Below are 17579 nucleotides of genomic sequence, written 5' to 3'. Positions count from 1 at the left end.
CCCTCTTTTTGTCAAATGTTGTATAAATAAAATTCTACTCTTTTTTAGCCTTCTTCTCTCCTGTGCTTGCAAAGAATGAAGTTTAACATCATCAATGAATTAATTAGATCTCATGTATCTTAATACCATTTGTGTGAGCAAACAGTTAATTACTGAAAGAGACCTGATTTCTTCGTTTTCTCTAATTACATATGTATGAAGCAAGAGCATTAATAAATTTAAAGCTGAGTCCTGGGTTCTATCACAGTTGCACTTTGCTTCTTGTTAAAATATTACAGCTGAATTTATTTTAAGGTGAGATGCATATTGTTAGTTTGGAAATCTCAATTTCAAGTAGACATCCTCCTTAGGTTAAGTGCAACTGATAACAAAACAGCACAACATCCATCATGTTCCAATGAGATCACATTACAAAACATGTTCAGTTACTGGACAGATCACATCAGTAATCACTCCATAAACCAATATCTAGTTCTCTGATACAACAGAACTTGAACTGTAGAAGATGATGTGAAGTAAAACTTCAATCATCAATTAAACTTCCCACGACATTTGAATGCAGTCCCTTCAACTTTTGCTATTTCTCCAGGCTTTGTGTTGAATGAAACACGGCTCTGAAAAGAAGAGAACAGGACATTAAGTTCTTGATCATCTGCTAGTCAAAATCTGAATTACTGGTTATAATATAAACACAGCTTTTACTTTTGCACTCTATCAGTTCTTTTAAATCACAGAAACACTATAAAGGTATGACTTTTAAATAGTGAGTCTGAGCACCTCACATTGCGCAGTCACATGGGATGAGTTTGGTTTTGGAATGTAGTTGACCTGTCTAGTTCTGGAACTATCAATCATCATTTTGTTTTTCTGTCTGTTTTAGTTTGTTTTGAGCATTGTTTATAGGGAACACTTTTACAAAGTAGCACCACAATCTTCGTTGGTTTAAATGCCAAGCAAAACATCAGCCTCCAACTTCTTGTGAAATTAAAATCAATTGGCAATCAAATGTTTTCAAACATTAAAGGTGTTTAGTTATAATGCTATATCACATGTATAAGTATTTCAATGACACAAATGGTATTCTGATTGTCAGGAAGAGGTCGAACATCCTGGTCAATTTGTCTCTGCAAGAAGTGACGAAAACAGTCAGAAAATTAATGACACTGTGCAAGAAGACCAGTGTCTAACCATTTGTATGATCAACAATTAAGGTGAACAATACCAGATAGAGAGTAAGACAAAATTTGCATGGTGAACTAAATATGACACAAGTTTCTGCAAAAAATGGTCGAGAAAACCCACACTCAGAAACAGAAAGATGACCAGAGGAACAAATTTGCTCTGATACTACAGAAGAACTCAGAAAACCAGACTTGCTCACTAATGCCATTACAGGAGATGAAATACGAATTTTTTACTATGACCCAGAAGCAAAGTGACTGGTGATTCACCGGAAGACCAACTATTAAATAATAATAATAATAATAATAAAATAAAAAAAAAATAAAGTGCAAATGAGAACCAAAGGAAAGGCTGATCATCTTGTTTTCTAATTCTGTTCCTTCAATATCACAGCCTGAGAGTCAAACCATTAATCAGAAATCATACAAAAAATCAATCAAGCTGAGGATAAAAAAATAAAATAAAATGAAATAAATGGATATGTGGAACAAAAACTCATGGATTCTGCTCCAGAAAAACACACCAGTTCACTGTGCTCTATCTGTGAAGCAGTCTTTAGAAGACACACACACTTATGTGATCCAGCATTATTTGTATACCGCTGACCTCACTCAGTCTGACTTCTACCCATTCCAAAAAATGAAAAGAGCAGTAAAGAGAACACATTTTCTGTCTGTGGAATGAGTAAAAGCAAAAATAGCAGAGTTGGTGAACAGGGAGACAACCACTGAGCTACAACATTGCTTTGAACAATGAAAGATGCACGTGAAGTGGTATATAGGGAAGGAGAATATGTGGAAAGGGTTGAAAGCTAATTCTATCTTTGTCAAAATGTAAAAAATCCTTTTTCAAAAACTCTTTTAATTGCCTAGATTGCTTACACATATAAAAATTAAAATATGATGACTAGACTAGTTTAAGATGTCAGTGCCACCACTTCAGACCTGCAAACAGGCACAAGAACAGAAAATCACTATATATATACACTCCTGGAAATGGAAAAAAGAACACATTGACACCGATGTGTCAGACCCATCATACTTGCTACGGACACTGCGAGAGGGCTGTACAAGCAATGATCACACGCACGGCACAGCGGACACACCAGGAACCGCGGTGTTGGCCGTCGAATGGCGCTAGCTGCGCAGAATTGTGCACCGCCACCGTCAGTGTCAGCCAGTTTGTCGTGGCATACGGAGCTCCATCGCAGTCTTCAACACTGGTAGCATGCCGCGACAGCGTGGACGTGAACCGTATGTGTAGTTGACGGACTTTGAGCGAGGGCGTATAGTGGGCATGTGGGAGACCGGGTGGACGTACCGCCGAATTGCTCAACACGTGGGGCGTGAGGTCTCCACAGTACATCGATGTTGTCGCCAGTGGTCGGCGGAAGGTGCACGTGCCCGTCGACCTGGGACCGGACCACAGCAACGCACGGATGCACGCCAAGACCGTAGGATCCTACGCAAGTGCCGTAGGGGACCGCACCGCCACTTCCCAGCAAATTAGGGACACTGTTGCTCCTGGGGTATCGGCGAGGACCATTCGCAACCGTCTCCATGACACTGGGCTACGGTCCCGCACACCGTTAGGCCGTCTTCCGCTCACGCCCCAACATCGTGCAGCCCGCCTCCAGTGGTGTCGCGACAGGCGTGAATGGAGGGACGAATGGAGACGTGTCATCTTCAGCGATGAGAGTCGCTTCTGCCTTGGTGCCAATGATGGTCGTATGCGTGTTTGGCGCCGTGCAGGTGAGCGCCACAATCAGGACTGCATACGACCGAGGCACACAGGGCCAACACCCTGCATCATGGTGTGGGGAGCGATCTCCTACACTGGCCGTACACCTCTGGTGATCGTCGAGGGGACACTGAATAGTGCACGGTACATCCAAACAGTCATCAAACCCATCGTTCTACCATTCCTAGACCGGCAAGGGAACTTGCTGTTCCAACAGGACAATGCACATCCGCATGTATCCCGTGCCACCCAACGTGCTCTAGAAGATGTAAGTCAACTACCCTGGCCAGCAAGATCTCTGGATCTGTGCCCCATTGAGCATGTTTGGGACTGGATGAAGCGTCATCTCACGTGGTCTGCACGTCAAGCACGAACGCTGGTCCAACTGAGGCGCCAGGTGGAAATGGCATGGCAAGCCGTTCCACAGGACTACATCCAGCATCTCTACGATCGTCTCCATGGGAGAATAGCAGCCTGCATTGCTGCAAAAGGTGGATATACACTGTACTATTGCCGACATTGTGCATGCTCTGATGCCTGTGTCTATGTGCCTGTGGTTCTGTCAGTGTGATCATGTGATGTATCTGACCCCAGGAATGTGTCAATAAAGTTTCCCCTTCGTGGGACAATGAATTCACGGTGTTCTTATTTCAATTTCCAGGAGTATATATATATATATATATATATATATATATATATATATATATATATATATATATATATTCACACACACAAAGTTGATATGACTTACCAAACAAAAGTGCTGGCAGGTCGATAGATACACAAACAAACACACAAAATTCAAGCTTTCGCAACCAACGGTTGCTTCTTCAGGAACGAGCGAAGGAGAGGAAAAGACGAAAGGATGTGGGTTTTAAGGGAGAAGAGGGTAAGGAGTCATTCCAATCCCGGGAGCGGAAATACTTACCTTAAGGGGGAGAAAGGACAGGTATACACTCGCGCACACACACACACACACACACACACACACACACACACACACACATATATCCGTCCGCACATACACAGACACAAGCAGACATTTGTAAAGGCAAAGAGTTTGGGCAGAGATGTCAGTCGAGGCGGAAGTACACAGGCAAAGATGTTGTTGAAAGACAGGTGAGGTATGAGTGGCGGCAACTTGAAATTAGCGGAGGTTGAGGCCTGGTGGATAACGAGAAGAGAGGATTTACTGAAGGGCAAGCTCCCATCTCCGGAGTTCTGACAGGTTGGTGTTAGTGGAAGTATCCAGATAACCTGGACGGTGTAACACTGTGCCAAGATGTGCTGGCCGTACACCAAGGCATGTTTAGCCACAGGGTGATCCTCATTACCAACAAACACTGTCTGCCTGTGTCCATTCATGCGAATGGACAGTTTGTTGCTGGTCATTCCCACATAGAAAGCTTCACAGTGTAGGCAGGTCAGTTGGTAAATCACGTGGGTGCTTTCACACGTGGCTCTGTCTTTGATCGTGTACACCTTCCAGGTTGCAGGACTGGAGTAGGTGGTGGTGGGAGGGTGCATGGGACAGGTTTTACACCGAGGGCGGTTACAAGGGTAGGAGCCAGAGGGTAGGGAAGGTGGTTTGGGGATTTCATAGGGATTAACTAAGAGGTTACGAAGGTTAGGTTGACGGCGGAAAGACACTCTTGGTGGAGTGGGGAGGATTTCATGAAGGATGGATCTCATTTCAGGGCAGGATTTGAGGAAGTCGTATCCCTGCTGGAGAGCCACATTCAGAGTCTGATCCACTCCCAGAAAGTATCCTGTCACAAGTGGGGCACATTTGTGGTTCTTCTGTGGGAGGTTCTGGGTTTGAGGGGATGAGGAAGTGGCTCTGGTTATTTGCTTCTGTACCAGGTTGGGAGGGTAGTTACAGGATGCGAAAGCTGCTTTCAGGTTGTTGGTGTAATGGTTCAGGGATTCCTGACTGGAGCAGATTCGTTTGCCACGAAGACCTAGCTGTAGGGAAGGGACCATTTGATGTGGAATGGGTGGCAGCTGTCATAAAGGGGGTATTGCTGCTTGTTGGTGGGTTTGATGTGGACGGACGAGTGAGGCTGGCCATTGGACAGATGGAGGTGAACATCTAAAAAAGTGGCATGGGATTTGGAGTAGGACCAGGTGAATCTGACAGAACCAAAGGAGTTGAGGTTGGAGAGGAAATTCTGGAGTTCTTCTTCACCTTGAGTCCAGATCATAAAGATGTCATCAATAAATCTGTACCAAACTTTGGGTTGGCAGGCCTGGGTAACCAAGAAGGCTTCCTCTAAGCGACCCATGAATAGGTTGGCATATGAGGGGGCCATCCTGGTATCCATGGCTGTTCCCTTTAAGTGTTGGTATGTCTGGCATTCAAAAGTGAAGAATTTGTGGGGCAGGATGAAGCTGGCTAAGGTAATGAGGAAAGAGGTTTTAGGTAGGGTGGCAGGTGATCGGCGTGAAAGGAAGTGCTCCATCGCAGCGAGGCCCTGGACATGCGGAATATTTGTGTATAAGGAAGTGGTATCAATGGTTACAAGGATGGTTTCCAGGGGTCACAGATTTGGTAAGGATTCCAGGTGTTTGAGAAAGTGGTTGGTGTCTTTGATGAAGGATGGGAGACTGCATGTAATGGGTTGAAGGTGTTGATCTACATAGGAAGAGATACGTTTGTGGGGGCTTGGTAACCAGCTACAGTGGGGTGGCCAGGATGATTGGGTTTGTGAATTTTAGGAAGAAGGTAGAAGGTAGGGATGCGGAGTGTCAGTGGTGTCCGGAGGTTGATGGAGCCAGGTGAAAGGTTTTGTAGGGAGCGTAAGGTCCTGAGGATTCCTTGAAGCTCCGTCTGGACATCAGCAATGGGATTACCTTGGCAAGCTTTGTATGTGGTGTTGCCTGAAAGCTGACGCAGTCCCTCAGCCACATACTCCCGAAAATCAAGTACCACGGTCATGGAACCCTTGTCCGCCAGAAGAATGACGATGGATCGGTCAGCCTTCAGATCACGGATAGCTTGGACTTCAGCAGTGATGATGTTGGGAGTAGGATTAAGTTTTCTTAAGAAGGATTGAGAGGCAAGGCTGGAAGTCAGAAATTCCTGGAAGGTTTGGAGAGGGTGATTTTGAGGAAGAGGTGGTAGGTCCCGCTGTGATGGAGGACGGAACTGTTCCAGGCAGGGTTCAATTTGGATAGTGTCTTGGGGAGTTGGATCGTTAGGAGAAGGATTAGGATCATTTTTCTTCGTGGCAAAGTGATATTTCCAGCAGAGAGTACAGTAAATCTTTGACGAGGGCTGTTTGGTTGAACCTGGGAGTGGGGCTCAAGGTGAGGCCTTTGGAAAGGACAGAGGTTTCGGATTGGGAGAGAGGTTTGGAGGTGTCTTTGATGAAGGATGGGAGACTGCATGTAATGGGTTGAAGGTGTTGATCTACGTAGGCAGAGATACGTTCTGTGGGGGCTTGGTAACCAGCTACAGTGGGGCTGCCGGGATGATTGGGTTTGTGAATTTTAGGAAGAAGGTTGAAGGTAGGGGTGCGTAGTGTTGGTGGGGTCAGCAGGTTGATGGAGCCAGGTGAAAGGTTTAGTAGGGGGCCTAAGGTTCTGAGGATTCCTTGAAGCTCCGCCTGGACATCAGGAATGGGATGAGTTAGGGTGATGTGGTTCCAGATTGTATTGATTGGAATTTTGAGGTTTTGGAGGGAGTGGAGCTGGAAGTGGGAGATTGAGTAGATGGGAGAGACTGGGTTTGTGTGCAATGAGAGGAGGTTGAGGTTTGCTGGAAAGGTTGTGAAGGGTGATTGAGTTGCCTTTCTGGAGGTGGGAAACCAGGAGATTGGATAGATTTTTGAGGTGGAGGGTGGCATGCTGTTCTAATTTGAGGTTGGCCTGTAGGAGGATGCTCTGAATAGCCGGTGTGGATGTGGGAGAGGAAAGATTGAGAACTTTTATTAAGGATAGGAGTTTACGGGTGTGTTCATTGGCTGTGTTGATGTGTAGGTGAAGGATTAGGTGGGTGAGGGCAATGGATTGTTCAGTTTGGAACTGGTATAGGGACTGATGCAAAGAAAGGTTGTAGCCGGAGGTGGGAACTTTAAGTGTGAGGCCTTTGGGGGTAATGCCAAATGTCAGACAACTCTGAGAAAATAAAATATGGGAGCGTAATCTGGCTAGGGCGAAGGCATGTTTGCAGAGGGAATGTAAATAAAACTTAATGGAGTCGTTGTGGGGGTGTTGTGAGGGTGACATGGTATTAGAAAGTGGAAAGTGTAGCATGAGGCTGAAATAAAAATGAAAATAAAAAAAATATATCAGGCTTGTCTGACATTTGGCATTACCCCCAAAGGCCTCACACTTCAAGTTCCCATCTCTGGCTGCAACCCATCTTTCCATCAGTCCCTATAACAGTTCCAAACTGAACAATCCATTGCCCTCACCGACCTAATCCTTCACCCACACATCAACACAGCCAATGAACACACCCATCAACTCCTATCCTTAATAAAAATCCTCAATCTTTCCTCTCCCACATCCACACCGGCTGTTCAGAGCATCCTGCCACAGGCCAACCGCAAATTAGAACAGCATGCAACCCTCCACCTCAAAAAACTATCCAATCTCCTGGTTTCCCACCTCCAGAAAGGCAACTCAGTCACCCTTCACAACCTTTCCAGCAAACCTCAACCTCCTCTCATTGCACACAAACCCAGTCTCTCCCATCTACTCAATCTCCCACTTCCAGCTCCACTCCCTCCAAAACCTCAAAATTCCAATCAACACAATCTGGAACCACATCACCCTAATTCAGTAGTTAACCTTTCCTCCAAACCTATCTCCCAATCGGAAACCTCTGTCCTTTCCAAAGGCCTCACCTTCAGCCCCACTCCCAGATTCAACCAAACAGCCCTCATCAAAGATTTACTGTACTCTCTGCTGGAAATATCACTTTGCCACGAAGAAAAATGATCCTAATCCTACTCCTAACGATCCAACTCCCCAAGACACTATCCAAATTGAACCCTGCCTGGAACAGTACCGTCCTCCGTCACAGCGGGACCCACCTCCTCTTCCTCAAAATCACCCTCTCCAAACCTTCCAGGAATTTCTGACTTCCAGCCTTGCCTCTCAATCCTTCTTCAGATACCTTAATCCTACTCCCAACATCACCACTGCTGAAGCCCAAGCTATCCGTGATCTGAAGGCTGACTGATCCATCATCATTCTTCCGGCGGACAAGGGTTCCACGACCGTGGTACTTGATTGGTGTCATTCTCCTGTTGACGGAAGGGGGTATTCTCAGTGTTGTGATTTCTGTACAGCTGTGCAGAGGAGGTTATCGTTCTGCTAAATCAAGGTCATTAAGTAGCCTCCCACACTAATAAAAATTCGCATTGGGCACATATTCTGGCCTGGCATTAACTGCAACCTGGAGCACCTGGCCATGGCAAACTGCCAGTGTTCCAAACAACAGCTGGCACTGCATGCTGTGTTTTTTCCTTAGCCAGCAGCCACACTACCTTGGGAACTAATCTGTATAGATTTTCGTGTATCTATATTGGACACTTGTTTGACTGTTGGTTGTTGATGCCTTTTTCAAGTTTCCTTTTGTTGTTCATTGTCCGTCTAATATAGCAGAAGCAAGGTGCTATCAACAAGTTTTTCTAGTGAAGATGTGCCTCGTATGGTAGTTTCAGATAATGGGCCTCAATTTGTGGCCCAATCCAAAAAAAGGGCTCTGAGCACTATGGGACTTAACTTCTTAGGTCATCAGTCCCCGAGAACTTAAAACTACTTAAACCTAACTAACCTAAGGACACCACACACATCCATACCCAAGGCAGGATTCGAACCAGCGGTCGTGCGTTCCAGACTGTAGCGCCTAGAACCGCTCGTCCATCCCGCCTCAATGCTTTAAATATTTTTGCCCCCACAATAGCATCTGCCATGTCACAGCATACCTTTTTGTCCACAATCCAATGGCGAGACAGAACACCCCGTGCAGAACTTAAAAACACGAATGCTTTAATTCTTGAAGTTTTCCTGGCATACTGAATATTCTACGAGGTTTTGGGATTGCAGCCAGATCATGTTGACTTCTTGCCACAATATTTAAGATGGCACCCATCCAGCCACCTTCAGGTGACCATCCGCCACTAGAGTCTGCTTTCGTTTTGGGATTCAGTAATTAAAGAGTCTGTGGAAATTCATCTAGCCCAAAATCTTGTTAATTGGGTTGACTGCTTTCAACTGGACATTGCTGAGGACCCGGTGATCTCTTTAATATATTCTGAGAGAAAACATTTTATTCATAATGACATGTCTAGGAAACATCTGATGTTTTTCAGCAACATGAGCGTGCATTCCAACAGAGAGCGGACATGTAGTTTCACCTTTATGCATGGGCCTGCGCACCACAGGTAGAACAGCATTTGCAAAGGGCATGGATATTGACAGAGGACACTCCTGTCATGGCCACCAATGCGCATGCGTTTCCACACCAATTTTTGCTATAAAGCCAATACCATGAACTACCTGACTCCAGTGGTGGACATTCACTTGAAAATGTCTGGACAGTTGCCAGCCGAAATATTGTAGCAAGAAGTCAACATGATCTGGCTACAATCCCAAAACCTCATAGAATATGCCAAAGCTTCAGTTTGTCACAAAACTCCTGGTGGAAGATGCTCCTACGTTTTTTCTCAGTTCTTACAGAAAGACTCCAATTGGGGACAAGAGCCCAGCTTAGCTCTTGAACAGCTGGCAGCTGTGGATGCAGCTCCATCTACCATTCCTGGGCAGGAGTCCCGCAGCAACATTGAGGCGTCATGTCTACATAAGTAAGAGACGGAAGTAAGTAGATAAAGAGAATGAGTCATAGTTATCGCATGACATATGTTTTCTGATACAATAACTAGCTGCAAGAAGTTACGACTGTGGCCGAAAAGTGTCAGCACCTGACACATTATGAAATTATCAAGTAGTTATATTTTGGAAATGAAACTGATCTACTGTCACTATTATGACTTTCATTACTTATTGTTAATTTGATTTGCTTATTAGTGTGAATGATGGTGTGAATGTTAAATAAGATAATAAATGAATGGTGTTACATCTATTAACTGAGTATGCGTTCGCGTGAGAACTGTGTACAAACAGCGAGTTGTACTCGGGGGAAATTGGAAATTCAACTAGCCAGTTTATGGAACTGCAGAAACAAGAAATACAGAGCATACAGAAAGTCTGGAAACACCTTCAATAATTTATTGCACAAGAACTAAACATTTTATAGATGACATCAATAGCATTTTGAAGAGAAACTCTGAAGTTGTATTTTTACAAACATTTGATATGTGAACCATGAGTCACCCAGCAGACATCAATATGGTAATAGAATTCTTACCATACCCGTCCCACCATGGCATCATCGACAGTGCAGTCGCTTCCCGTATTCTCTCCTAGAGCTCTGCTACATCACATGGTAGAAGCGGTATATACACCAGATCTAGTATCCCCACAAAAAAAAGTCACATGGAGTGAGATCTGGTGATCAGGGAGGCCATTTCATGAAACAGCCGTCTCTTTCTGTAGAACGGCTGATCCATTGATGCAGCAGCTCCGTGTTCAAGTACCCACGAACTTCACAATAAAAATGGAGTGGAGACCCATCCTGCTGAAAAATGAACAGAGTCCAATTGCATTTGAGGCATCAGCCATGGCTGCAACATGTCCAAGCAGGAAATCCAGTGACAGTGTTCTCGTCGAAGAAGAATGAGCTGTGCAGTTTTCGACGTGACAAGGCATAAAAAAACATTTACCTTTGGGGAATCACGCTCAAATTCCATGCATTCATGTGGATGCAATTATGTCTGTTCACTTTCCCATTAGTGTGAGAGGTGGCTTCGTCACTAAAAATTAAGCGATCAACAATGCCATCCCCATCCCCATCCCCATCCCCATTCAATTGTTGCAACTGAGAACAAAACTCAAAATGCTTGTCTTTGTCATCATCGCTGACCTTCTGCACTAACTCCATTTTGAACGGTTTCATAGACAGCTTCTGTCACAGGACTTTCCACACTGTCATTGGAGCTATTTCGAGTTCACGGGATCCACAATGCACCGATTTCTTTGGACACCTTATGAATGTCTCTCGCATGCACTCTACAATCACTTCACTCAAACTGGGATGTTTTCGTCTCTTTGCCGGGCACAAGCAACCAGTTGTAATGAATTTGTTGTACCAGTGGTAAATGGCCTTTCTTGTTGTGGCTTCTAACCATATCTGGTTCTAAACATCTGCTGAACAGCTGTAGCACACTTGTTTTTGTCGAACTCCAACAAACAGAAAGCTCGCTCTGCACCTGAACTCACCATGTTTGCGACTAGCGCGCTGACTAACCGCAAATTACCAAACTACGCTATGGCAGTATACATGGGGAAAAAAAAGAAGAAAAACTTTCAGGGTTTCTGTACAATGTTTGGTTCTTGTGCAATAGATAACTGAAAGTGTTCCCGGACTTTATGTACACCCTATATTTTATGATGATTCTATTACTTAAAGGAGGATTTATTTTTATAACTGTGGATTTTCTGAATCGGTTCATTTAGTAAATTATTCAAGAAAGCTATTAAGTTGTGACTGGCCAAAGATAAAAGTTGCAGCATATCACAGTTTAACTCTAATATTGGATTGGCTATGATGTGCATCAGCCGATCAGACGACAGTATGTTCGCATGAATTTTATGGGCTAAAGAATTGCTTTGTGAAGGTTAAGGAGTCAGTGCAGAGCTCATCCATCATCATGTCCAGATGCGGATACAAGCAGCTCTGAATAGGTGTGATAATTTTGCAGAATAATGATTAAAACATGAGTGTGGAATGCCGCAAAATGGGTGCGAATGTGTGAGAAAAACAAACACATGAAATTCCAATTTTAATATGTAAACTGTGTCTTTTTAATAACTAAAATCCATGCAGCACTTTATACAAGCTGTGACCGCAAAGTGAACATTTGTAGTGGTGAAACTGAGCAGTATTTGAGCGAGCATTCTGTCACAGATAATCCATTTTGTACTCCTTTCTGGTATTATATTTGGGTTGATACCATAAGCTGGCTATTACAAATGTCTATGATTGCATGTGAGTGTTAAAATTAGAACTCAAGATTAGGACAGGCTTAGCAGTGATTTTGTATCAACAAGTGCTAATATATTGAACTTTTCACTCATAAACTACCTTTCAATTAATCATTCAGTTAACCTGATACTAAAAAACAATTGTTGCACCCACTAGATTCATATAATACCACTAGTTCTACAACAGCTTTTCCAGTAGAAGATGATCATTCATTTTTAACAGGGAAGGCATGTAGACCAGACAGGAGAAGAAGAAATTTGCACTAAGTGAGTGTACACTTTCTTAGGATGAGCAAAATTAATCATGCCATTACATGACGTCATCATGATTTGCACCTAGCACTCCAGTCTGAAACTGTGGGTTTGGATGACACCTGCAGTGGTTTGCAGGTATCATCCACAGCCAGTGTGAATAACATGTGTTCATTGTGCACATCGATGAGCACCATGTGGTGTGCCACTCCAATCAGCTGAGCTCTCAGCATAGCACTAACAACTCACAGTGGCCCTCTGCACAAGTACCTCTTCCACTGGCTTCACCATTCGTGACGAGCAGCAAGCTGCCCAAGTCGTGCCCGCCCACCCTTCTGAAGTGGTCTACCATTGCTCCATCAGTTTCTCGGGCACAGATGGGCAATGCGGCTCCATCTCTCACTACCCCTGCAGTGCCCGATCTTGCAGTTGAGGATGCCGAGGCTTTATCGTTGCATCCACAGGTGTTGCCACAGGCGCCTCCTCCACTGACATTGGCACCGCCTTCCCTGCCATCCCCCTGCTAGCACCACCTATGTTGCCTCCAAACAGCATGGCTCCCCAGCCCGTGGTCCCCATCACAGTGTCCAGTTTTGACACGTCCTCTTACTACTATGAGGAGCTGGGGTCCTCTGCCTGCTCTCTGGGAGGGGGAGGAAGGCAGAGTCTGTGCTCTTGCCACTTCCACCACTATGCACTTGTTTGCACAGACCAAGACATGTTCATGTCCAGGATGATTACATTCTGACACCAAAGACATGTCGACCCCCAGAGCATCACAGAAGTGTCCAGCATCCATGCCCCTCCTCCCCCCCCCCCCTCCCCCTCTCCCCAAGGAGGGAAGAGTGTAGTACCCCACACAATACTAGAACTCCATCATTATGGCCATGGCACACACAACACTCCAGGCACTTCCATCCGAGGCTGTCAACTGTACACAGCACCTCAGTCACCTGCAGCAGGAAGCCAGTAGCATCTGGTGGGCAGATACTGTTTGTACTGTCTTATACCAGCTTCAGTCTGACTCAAATAAAGGTTGTGTTTGAAGTTAGAACCCTTATCTTAGTTTCTGCATTTCCCTCAAACATTTTCAGCCTGAAGATTACTTTATAAAAAAAGGTTTTTTTTTAAGGTAATTTTCTGCTTTTGTGATTGTTTGCAGATCTGAGGATGGTTGCATTGACAACTGAAAGTAGTCTAGTCATCAAATTTTAATTTTCATATATGTACATAATGTAGGCAATTAAAAGATTTTTGAAAAAAGATTTTTTACATTTTAAAAAATTACATGGATCATTTTCTGTCAGGCATTATTAATTCTATCTTTGTTTGCAATAAATCATATTTGTTATTGAAGTCTTGTTATTTAATTACTAGAACTCATGGTGTGCTCACTTATGTTGAATCTACCAATTACAAACACTATTTTATTGGACCTAGTGCTAGAATTATCGTCAATTACTTAAATTATTATTGTAATCTTATCCGCTTGTTGTATGTTATTTATTTTTCCTAAACAAAATATTTTTGAGGTAAGCTATACAAAACACTGAGGGACGTGATGCAGTGATAAGACATGGAACTCATACTTGGGCAGATGGCATTCAACTTCCCTCCCACATTAAATGGACGAGATATTAAACATTAAACTTCATTTTGTTGCCTAAAAGCGTGAAAATTGTGAACACATGAAAGTAGATTCAACTAGCAACCAAATGCAATTTACAAAGATAAATGCAATGAAGGTTTTCAGGAAAATGAAAACCTTGTACACCATAGTGGGTTCAAAATTAAATCTGTCACAAGTGCAAGAATTATCTTGAACACGGAAACATTAGTGCGGAAGGCGAAACATAGCAGATTATAATGGCTGGTAATAAGGATGAATAACAAGCCATGGAAAGTGTAAAACATACTCAAACAAAGGTATCATTTCTTTAACAAGTAATACTAAAATTATAGAGTGCCGCTGCTGAGAAAGGCATTGTTTCTTTAACATGTCATAGCAAAATTCTAGAATGCCATTGCCAGCACAGGCATTTTTTTTAATGCCTGTATTCTACCTTACAAATTCTGTGTGTGGGAAAAAGAAGAAACTAAAACAATAGATTAATTGTGTTACTTATTGGAATAAAAGAGTACATATCTCTTGTTGACCAGGTAAGTAAACTGCACATAATGTCTAACAATGCCAGTCATTCTCTGTAACTGCACTTGCGAATCTTCACATTTTAAAGTTTCTGCGATTTATTTTATGAATATAACTACAAATGTGAAGTTACTTTATGGTGAATCTATGACTTACCATAGGATGGCTGTATGCCGTACTCATGAGACCAACACACATTGTCTTTGTTGTATGTCCCCAAATAAATTCTCCAATGTCTTTCAAGGGATTATATTTTAGTACTATCAGGCCAGCAAGTTTCTCCTCCTCTTTGAGGCTCAAAGGAGACTCTAGATAACAAAAAATAACATCACAACAAAGATATAGAATTATCTATAAACATTTTTCCACATGTTACCTGCAAAACCAAATTTATCTGAGATGGCATTGTTAATTAGTTTCATACTTCACTCTGTTACATCTGTTATCTACTCTTTCTTTCTTAATTTCCTCACTCCATTTTTTTTATCAGACCATTTCTCTCAATTAAAGAGTCATCTGATCACCTTTCATGCTTTTGTGTCTCCTTGGTGGTCTGTTCTATCTTGTGATCCTACCTTCTTAGTCGGTCCAGGTCTTCCACCTTCTTGGAAGCTTTGCTTACCTTGACTCCAGTCTTTCCCAACATCTTCTGTCTTCCCCATCCTGCTACCCTATTTGCTCCAGTCAGGCTGCATCATGAGGAAAAGAGGGGTTTTGGAGTTAGAGAGAGAGAGAGAGAGAGAGAGAGAGAGAGAGAGAGAGAGAGAGAGAGAGAGAGAGAGAGAGAGAGAGAGAATATGTGCACTGATGATCAAGTGCTCCAATGAAATGAACACAATCTTTATCATGAATAACATTATTCATCACAAGAGTTTTATACATTTGTATGCTGCCCTAATATTACATATGTGGTTTGTGACTGTCTTACATCATAATTTTTTAAGCAGAATGGTGTAAAATATATATGTTCTAGACATGGGTAGTGCTTAGGAAGTGGCTAGGAGTTGACATTCCTGCATAAACTATGAGTAGTTCAGAAAGTCAGTGGGTAGGTGTCGGACAACAAACCTAGTTCAAGCCTTAATCAGTCCTAGAATTTTTCTGTCACATATATTGCTTGTTTCATCTTTGGCAATTCTTTTTAAAAGTGAAAAATGCCAATTTGCACCACCATGATTCACAGTCTTTGTTAAAACACATATCTCTCTGTAGCTGGATAGATAAACCTCTTCAGAGATCAAAGGAAGGCAATAACACACAAGATTAATAAAGCATTATGGTGTTCAAACCAGCCTTTGTATTGGCGATTTACCTTTTGTTTCTCTTTTACTGAAATTAGAAAGTGGAGTACCATATTGTAAACAATTGTTTGGTTCTGAAGTTAATTCTGACTATTAATTCATTGACATCAGCTGTATTAGATAGAGATCTACTACTAAATAGTAACATATGAAAATTTGTGGTGGATCGGTACTTGAACCGGAATTTCCCACTTATTGCGAGCAGTTGCCTTAATGACTATCCATGCATGCTCTTGGGACCAACCTAAACTTCTACATCATGTGTGTAAGTATTACAAGCCTAGGTCGGCACACGATGGTGATAACATGGGTCTTGATTCAACGCTGTCTCATCCTCCATGTTGCAGGAATACGAGTAATGCTATGAGCATTAGGTGATGAATTTAGTCAACTACGGAACACGGATGTACACAGTGTGACAGACAGAAGTTTTGGTGAGCAATTATAGTCTGTTCCTTCAGACATGCACGTAATTTTTTGTTGTTATTTTCAGTCATTTACTTCAATGAAATTTTAATGAAATGCAACATAGGACTCTCCAAATTGCAACTTACCCTATGTTGTGGTACCCATTCAAAAAATGTTACAGTTTAATTTGACATTTTGATAGTGACAGTTTTAATATTTTAATCTCTTTCTTTTATGTTGGCTTTCACAGCTACTATGAATTTCTTCAAGTTTAAGGCTGTGATTCCACCATGGCTGTCAATTTATTGTCAAAATTAAAAATTTATCAGTATTCATTTGGCTTTTAAGTCATTATCATAAGATGGAGCACATAATGCATTATATAAATCTTCAAATAAGATGGAACCACAGACCACACTAAGAGTTAGCAAGTGCAACACAGAAATGAGAAATGGTTCTGCATATATTCACTGCTAGGACGGAATGATCTTAGCAACACAATTTTTCATAGTTAAATTGGCATGTCAAATATGCAATTATTACATATTGTCTAGATTTTAATGTTTATTTCTTAATACTGAGCATCGGTATAATGTTACATGTGGTTTACAAAACAATTGCAATCTTTTTCTGTCATTCTGCACTCATCCAACAATTTTCACTGAGGAATTCAATGTTAAGTTTCCATACTTCATTATATTATTATCCCTCTTTTTGAATCCATGTTAATCCTATTGGCTGTTATCATTAGAAATTCATTTAATGTCAGATGTGCCTAATACTACCTTATGTTTAACAGAATCGAAGACTTACCTAAATATTTCAGTTTCAATGCATCCTTTAGGCCTCTAACTGCACAAATGCTTTCCTCCAACATTGTAGCTGTCTCTTTAACAAGGAAAGTACGTATTAACTGTTCTCCGCAACCAGATGATGACACTGCTACAGCATCAATATCACCTCTTGCATCCTGAGCCCAACAACCAAATCCAGGGATACCTGCCTAAAAATAGCCATTGAAAAGCATGCAATCAAGATCTCAATCATCACCACTAATTAGTGTTTATTATTTCCTCAAAACCTGTTTAACTCAAAGCAGAAATAAAAACAATAATCCATCTATTGTCAACAATCTATAAAAAAGATGTAACTAGATCATATTTCTTACTGAAATCTACAGTTCCAAAACAAAGAAAGGAAAATGATGCATATATAGCCAGAAAATAGAGTCATAGTAAATGCTGAATAGTTCATACTACTATTGAATGTTGTACTAGACAAATGACATACAGTTGCAATAGTATGAAAGATATTGTCAGGTGAAAAAGTTTTACCTACAACAATTCAGATAATTTGAAAGAAAGTGAACTTAAAAGAATAATCAGTTGTAATCCAAGTCATGCTGTACAGGATTACCAGGATGAATGTAC

At 42.2% G+C, this 17579-nt stretch overlaps 1 protein-coding gene across 2 annotated transcripts in view; it reads right to left on the bottom strand.

Annotated features, from left to right (window-relative positions):
- Nucleotides 1-232: 232 nt before the first annotated feature.
- LOC126334778 (threonine aspartase 1) overlaps nucleotides 233-17579 on the bottom strand; it is a 61948-nt gene continuing 44601 nt past the window's right edge. For both annotated transcript variants that reach the window (XM_049997378.1, XM_049997379.1), the window contains 3 exons: nucleotides 16963-17152; nucleotides 14597-14748; nucleotides 233-614 (listed from right to left, as the gene is read on the bottom strand). In XM_049997378.1, the coding sequence (XP_049853335.1) occupies nucleotides 531-614; nucleotides 14597-14748; nucleotides 16963-17152 (426 nt within the window). In that variant the 3' untranslated portion in view covers nucleotides 233-530. The remainder of the gene's footprint in view (nucleotides 615-14596; nucleotides 14749-16962; nucleotides 17153-17579) is intronic.

This window comes from Schistocerca gregaria, chromosome 2, assembly GCF_023897955.1.
Source record: "Schistocerca gregaria isolate iqSchGreg1 chromosome 2, iqSchGreg1.2, whole genome shotgun sequence".
Lineage (NCBI taxonomy): Eukaryota > Metazoa > Arthropoda > Insecta > Orthoptera > Acrididae > Schistocerca > Schistocerca gregaria.
This window is presented reverse-complemented; position numbering and strand designations above follow the sequence as displayed.